This window comes from Solanum verrucosum, unplaced genomic scaffold (genome assembly GCF_900185275.1).
Source record: "Solanum verrucosum unplaced genomic scaffold, falcon-dt-bn FXZP01000060.1, whole genome shotgun sequence".
Classification (NCBI taxonomy): Eukaryota; Viridiplantae; Streptophyta; class Magnoliopsida; order Solanales; family Solanaceae; genus Solanum; species Solanum verrucosum.
Genome location: NW_026020129.1, coordinates 7,700,832 through 7,707,796, shown reverse-complemented (window position 1 = coordinate 7,707,796; position 6,965 = coordinate 7,700,832). Strand labels below are relative to the sequence as shown.

The following is a 6,965-nucleotide window of genomic DNA, read 5'->3' as shown; positions in this document are numbered from 1 at the left end:
GTGTCTAATTATGCTTGCTATTTCCAAAATTTTCTCTTATATAAATAAATTAACAAGACTAGTTTAGTAGGTATAAAACACAATGCCAACGACAATAATTTGAGCTGGGTGATCTTGGCCACATTCATGAAAAGAATATTCTTAATCTAATTAATACCGATGAAGCCCACTTGCTAGCTCCTTCTGACGCCCGTGACTAGATTATTAAACTATAAAATTCCATGATCGTACAATTTATAGATCACAAGTTTGAGTCGCGAAATCAATTATTAATATTAATATTCGTACTCCAAAAAGTGAACGTAGGATATTCTGTGCACCAAGCTTCCCTTCTAAAAATAAGAATTCCATATAAGAGAATCGGCTAGGGCTTTATTATAATTACATATTTCCTTTGCTTTCCTTTTGAGTAGAACACTTTAGTACCATGGGAATTTCCTGTCATGTTTTGAGATTCCAATTGAAATATTTAATTTACACTATGAAGTCATTAAAGTTAAATGCCAGTAATTATCTAAAGAGTTAATTGACTAGTAACCTAGAAAAAAGAAAACAACTTCTTACTATATAGTATATACTAACACTCAAAATATATTATACACTCTGCTGCAATAAATAAAGGATTCAGCGGTAATAATATAATTATCGCTATATTATATTTAGTGTCAATGATAAATATGAGGTAATATAACCAACACTCTATATAAATATCACTAAAGGTTTTAGCGACACTGAATACAAGGGAATTAACTCAATTGTTGTTAAATGTTATTGCGACAATAAATTTTGCTTGCTAAAAAGTAAATTTGTCGCCACTAAATATCTCTTTTATTGTAGTGTCAGTGTATAGATAACATTGATAGAGGCCTAGGGATGAAACAAAACAATACCTGCATAACTCTATCCAGCTACCCAACGATCGCTTAGAATTTACTAAGTTGGAATTAATTAAACAAGGAACATGTCTACCTATATTAATTTAATTCCATCTTGACATATACCTCCAAGATCTACCAGCTTAAAACTCCTTGCTTACACACATGGGGCTAAGAATGTTTTCTAATCATTCTTCTAATCTTCTTGCATATTCATGCAGCCTATAAAATCCCAACCATCATTTTAATTCTTCATCATCTCTTTAGCTAATTACAAATTAAAGTTTTAAGAGTCTAATTAAGATGGCTAAGTCACTTGCCCTATTTCTTCTCTTCAATATCCTTTTCTTCACTGTGGTGAGTGCATGCAACACTTGCCATAAGCCAAAACCAAAACCAAAGCCAAAGCCAACGCCGAAGCCATGCCCCCCTCCTCCTTATTCAAAAGAAGGCAAATGCCCCAAAGATGCCTTGAAATTAGGTGTTTGTGCTAATGTGCTTAGTGGTTTGTTAAATGTAACACTTGGCACTCCACCTGTAAAACCATGCTGTAGTCTTATTGGAAATCTTGTGGATTTGGAGGCTGCTGTTTGTCTTTGCACTGCACTTAAGGCTAATATTTTGGGGATTAACCTTAATATCCCTATTTCACTTAGCTTACTTCTTAATGTTTGTAGCAAGGATGTTCCAAAGGGATTCATTTGTGCTTAAATGGTGATATTCATTTGTTTAGCAATTTCTGATGTTCTATTTGTTTATGCACTAAACATCTTGTTAGGTGCAAGGTTGTGATTTGTTTTGGATTGCTCATTGTTGGAATGACACCTCTTTGTGTGCCCTTTGGAAATAAATAATAAATATCCTAGTATCACTTTCAGTTTGTATCCCTCTCTACTAGTGACAGAGTCAGAATTTTCATTAAAAGATTTAAAATATGAAAAACTAGATACATAAAGAAGCCAATGAGGTCTAATATCTACTATATATACTTAAAAGGTACTCCCTCAGTCCCTCATTACTTGTCCACTTTTTGAATTGACACACCTATTAAGAAAATACTTATTAACATAGTGAGTTTACCATTTTACCCCTATTAATTATGAAGTGCATGAATTAAAAACTTAAGATTTTCAAGAAGTTGTACCTTTTTCAAAGTAATTAATTGAGGGTATAATAGGTAAAAAGAAATTGTCTTTTCTTGATTTGTCAAAATGGACAAGTAATTAGAGACAACAAAAAAAAAAAAAAGTGGACAAGTAATTAGGGACAGAGAAAGATGATTGGTGAGTATAACTTTCTGCCAAATAAACCCCCTTTATAATTCTCTTAGTAGTTCGATTGGTTGGCTACTTAACTCTTTACTTTATTGGTGACAGTCGGCTTCCTTTTATAATTCTCTCCACATTTTCCCTTAACTCCCCTGCCCAGAATTTTTTATTTTAAAAAAAGGTTTACGAACTTTTTTCGATTCATCATATTGATATAGGAAGAAATAAAACTTTTTTTTTTTATATACTTTTGAATATCTATAATTTTAATTTAATTTTTTTTAATTAATCTAATCCAATTTAACTTCAAAGTTTAATCAAATTAACTCTCAGAAACGAAAAGTGTCAAAAAGAAAAGCAACTTGGACAAATTTTATTATGCGATTTTGCGCTCTCTCTATATGTGTTTTGACATTCTTAAGTAGTGTAGAATGTCTAACATTGACTCTTTTACAAATTCAAAGTATGGGTTGATAATATATTTCATTATAGTTTTATGATTCATAGTATCTTTTATACTTAAATACTTTTAATTACAAATTTATAATTCTAATTAATAGGATCTATTCATTAAAAAGAATTGATTCAATATATTTTTATGTACTTATAAGTACACTATTGGATTTGAAGTAGATTTCAGATCAATTTATATTTAGTCCCGGGAGTACCTCATTAAATTTAGTTGCTTTAGACTTTATAGAGAATTAATAGCATCTTGGGCATTTATATTTTATATTAAAATATGGAGTTATATAGAGATTTAAATGTCTTGATCATAGTATAATATAATAAAAAGCAACATGCATAGAAGAAATTTTAGCCCATCAATAGTATACTCCATGTCCTTCTAATATCAAAACATTTTAACATAAACTTCAAAAGATGATCACATTTATTTCATGAAAAGAAGGCAATAACTATTGCCTCCCATCTAAACAACTAGTATAAGCATACAAAACATCAAACACACTGAAAGAAATTAAACTCTATGAATTGGAAATTTGGCTTATTTGCATTGGAAGTTCTTGGGTGCATATTTGCCACAATTGTTGAGCAACAAGCTGAGTGAAAGTGGGATATTTAGATTAATTCCCAACACATTGGCTTTAAGAGCAGTGCAAAGGCAAACAGCAGCATCAAGGTCAACAAGTCCTTCAATTAGAGAGCAACATTTAGTCTTAGCTGGACTACTTCCTATAACAAGGTGCAATAAGTCACCCAACAAATTGGCACAAGCATTTAGCTTAAGTGTGTCCTTTGGGCACTTACCCTTTGATGATGGGGTGGAGGGGGTAGGGGTAGGGTAGTGGGGTTTGGGGTGTGGGGGTGGTGGGCATGGGACATTAGTGGAACTAACCATAGTGAAAAAAAGAATGTTCAATGTGAGAACAAGGGCAATTGAGTATGCACCAAACTTAGACATTTTTAAAAGTTAAGAAATTAGCACTCTCAACAATTTAATGTGGTTAATTAGTAGTGAAAATGTTGTTTGTTTGGTGTTTGAGATTATGAAATGAGTGGCTATTTATAGATGGAAATTCTGATTTTTTTTTTTTTTTTTTTTTTCTATTTTTCAAAAAATTGAGAAAGTCCCATGTGGATATGTAGAGAATATTGTGTAGACAAGGAGCTGGCAAATGCAACTTGAGATACTACTATTCTTTAATTATAAATCTGTATTTTGGTGGATTTTATTAGTTGTCTAATATGATCTTCTTCCTCAAAAATAAATTATTTATCCTTTATTTCCACATGCATGGGACTTAAATTATTTGAACATTGTTCTTGAATATGTTGGACCTGTGCCAAAACCTGGATCCCATCAAGATTAATTCTTACAAGTATATTTTTGTAACAAATATGGTTACAACATGCAAGATATGATAAATAATGAACGGTCAAAACAGTAAATTATATTAATCGTATAAAAGTTTTATATATCATCTTGTCATTATATATAATTTAAATTAATCTTTTTAACATAACTACATATGTTCTTATATGCAAATTAAACTTAGTTACCTAACACTAAAAGACAAAGTAATTAATTATGGCTCTAGAGCAGGATGATATATTGTAGAGAATGACATGCATGCATAATAAATAATTAAAATTAGGAAAAATTAAGCCGTGATTTCACATATTAATAATGTGCTAATGATTAATTAGCCTTAGGAACAAGTGCTATCATCATGGGTCCTGTGATCAATATTTTATGCTCGAGTTAATAACGTGATTAATACAGGAATATAGATGGTAACGTGGTACGCCATTCTATGATAACAATATAATATTATTTTATTTTTGCATATTACGGTTGACTTAGTTATTACTATATATTAATTTAAAATTATTATAAAAAAATATAAATTTTAAGTTCTAAATCCGTTATTAATTTCGAGCAATTGAGACACTTCTCATCGTCCTCCATCGTTTAGGTACACAAAATTCAAAACTATATCTCATTAATTAGGGCTCACCATTTCAAGTCAATGCATTCATTTCCATTTTATCGGAAAAAATAAATAATCTGAAATGTTGTTTTCGTAAAAAAAAATTAACTTATTTAATTTGTGCAACTAGTTGAATACTTTTTCCGTCTTAAAATACTTGTCATATTTTATTTTTTGAGAATCAAATTATATGAACCTTCATCAATACTACAAAAAAAATATTTTCATCATCATAATGAAATGAAATGTAATATTTTTTATATAGTTTTTGAATATCTAATTTTAATATCAGTATTAAATTAATTTAATTTTATCTAATGTAACTTTAAAATATGATAATTATTTTGAGACAGGAATAACTAGATAGTCTAATGTCATCACTTTTCTCTTTTGTAGAGGAGATTGTGTGGCCTATATATGTTCAAGTTTTTCATCAATATATGTGTGAAGTCAATATTAGAAGCACAATATGGAAAAAGAAAATTACTAGGAAGAACAATAATATTCTTTTTGCTACCAAAAAAATAATAATATTCTTTTGGGTCAAAGTGTGCATACTGATATTAATTAAGGTTCTCAATTAATTTTATATCTATTTTTAGCGCACACTATAATGTGTGGTATTGATAGATCGTGGCAAAAAAAATTGAAAAAATCACCGAAAATATTGACAATTTTTATCGTCAAAGATGCAAATGCAAAATTATGATTGGATAAGTATATTATTTAAATATTTTCAACCTTAACTTTTTATTTGGCGATTCATAATCATAGGAACATATATCCTTTAACACTATTCGTGTTTTTATTCGATATTCAATATTTTTCATATTCAAGGCTCTAATTTATAGAGATTCAGTCTCATCCGCTACAACATATCTATTGATGAGTGTTCATATATTGAAAGAAAACTACATAGTTGCTCGTCGGGTTTGAAAAAACATGTCGGCCTTGAACTATTACATATTCTAGAATGTACGAATTTTAGATTAAAATTTTGGAGATAGTTCCTAAAATAAAATCCTCATATAATAAGGACTTTTCTAATAGTGACAGGAATAGACACTTTTTTTTGTATTTAGTTCATTTATTCAAAGTAAACTATCATGGTTTGGAAAATAAAAATAAATTGTACTTAAATTTTGAAAATTTAATGAAAACAACTTGATCCACTATGCTATTTATTTGTTTGTTTTGTTGTTTTATGCATAAACTGCGCAATAGCTGCCTAGAAATTCAACCAATTGTGACAGGACAGCTCCCATTCTTCTTTATCCATTTTTTATTTTAATTTCCTTAATCTTTTGGTGTAGACAAGATCTAGAGATAATAATAATAATAATAATAATAATAATAATAATAATAATAATAATAATACTATTATTATTATTTTAAAAAAACTAATTACGGATAAATTATACTACTAAACAATAAAAAAATATGATAATTTTATTTATTGACGGATTATCAAGATATCATATTAGGTTCGAGCTCTTTAATGATAAAATCACAACAGATTTTAAAGCTATTTTAAAAATCTACACTATATATTAACAGTGAATTATACATGTATTAAAATTATATAGCTATAAATGATAAATATTTTCTAAATATGATGTATTTTAGGTAAGTTACCCTTAACTCATTTCCCAGCCCAAACTTGTTTTTACTTGCTTTTGGGCTTACTGGACTATTTTTCATGGGCCAATTTTAGGGTCTTCATTTAAGACATAGCCGTATGTATAAAATGTTTCATCCATTTAAATTAATGTCAGGCATTTTTTATTGTAACGGGAAAAATTACTGAAATACACGTCTTATGTTTCCCTTATTTCTAATATTTCCTTTTATTTCTAAAAATCTCTAAAATCCCTTATTTCTCTCCTAATTCTAAATTATTTTATAATGTATCCGAGTTACATATTATGTATTCAATTTATTTTATAATGTATCCGAGCTACATATTATGTATCCAGTTTATTTTACTTTTTTAGGGATTAATATAATTACAAACTAAATAGGGATAGATTGTAATTTCATATTAAAACTATGTGATTCCTAAAATTTATACAAATAATAATCGTATCTGAAATTTAGCATCAAGTTTCTTCTTTTTTTTTGCATGAATTTTTAGGGTTATTAAAAAGAAAAAGTTAGATGCCCAATATTTTCGTAGCATATTACTAATTGAGTATAGTTCATATATTTTATTAGTGTAAATGGTTTTACATTATTAGATCACTTGGATAATTTTATATGTAACCGTCGGTAAAAAGAGATTGTAAAAACTTATCCATTCGGTTGTTTACACCAAATAGTATCAATTTATCATAGTTAAGTAATTGAACGAGATAATATTTATTTATTAA

At 28.5% G+C, this 6,965-nt stretch overlaps 2 protein-coding genes across 2 annotated transcripts; one reads left to right on the top strand and one right to left on the bottom strand.

The window, feature by feature from the left end:
- The first annotated feature begins 1,161 nt into the window (after positions 1-1,161).
- Positions 1,162-1,743, top strand: LOC125826497 (14 kDa proline-rich protein DC2.15-like). Its single transcript, XM_049505845.1, has one exon. It carries the CDS (start codon positions 1,179-1,181, stop codon positions 1,584-1,586), a length of 408 nt encoding a protein of 135 aa, XP_049361802.1. The 5' UTR covers positions 1,162-1,178; the 3' UTR covers positions 1,587-1,743.
- Positions 1,744-3,081: 1,338 nt separating this feature from the next.
- LOC125826495 (14 kDa proline-rich protein DC2.15-like) lies at positions 3,082-3,615 on the bottom strand. Its single transcript, XM_049505843.1, has one exon. The coding sequence runs from the start codon at positions 3,564-3,566 to the stop codon at positions 3,150-3,152; it is 417 nt and encodes a 138-aa protein (XP_049361800.1). The 5' UTR covers positions 3,567-3,615; the 3' UTR covers positions 3,082-3,149.
- Between the last annotated feature and the right edge of the window lie 3,350 nt (positions 3,616-6,965).

Coding starts and splice junctions, on each gene's coding strand:
- LOC125826497 (XM_049505845.1), top strand. CDS start 1,179: ATGGCTAAGTCACTTGCCCTATTTCTTCTCTTCAATATCCTTTTCTTC.
- LOC125826495 (XM_049505843.1), bottom strand. CDS start 3,566: ATGTCTAAGTTTGGTGCATACTCAATTGCCCTTGTTCTCACATTGAAC.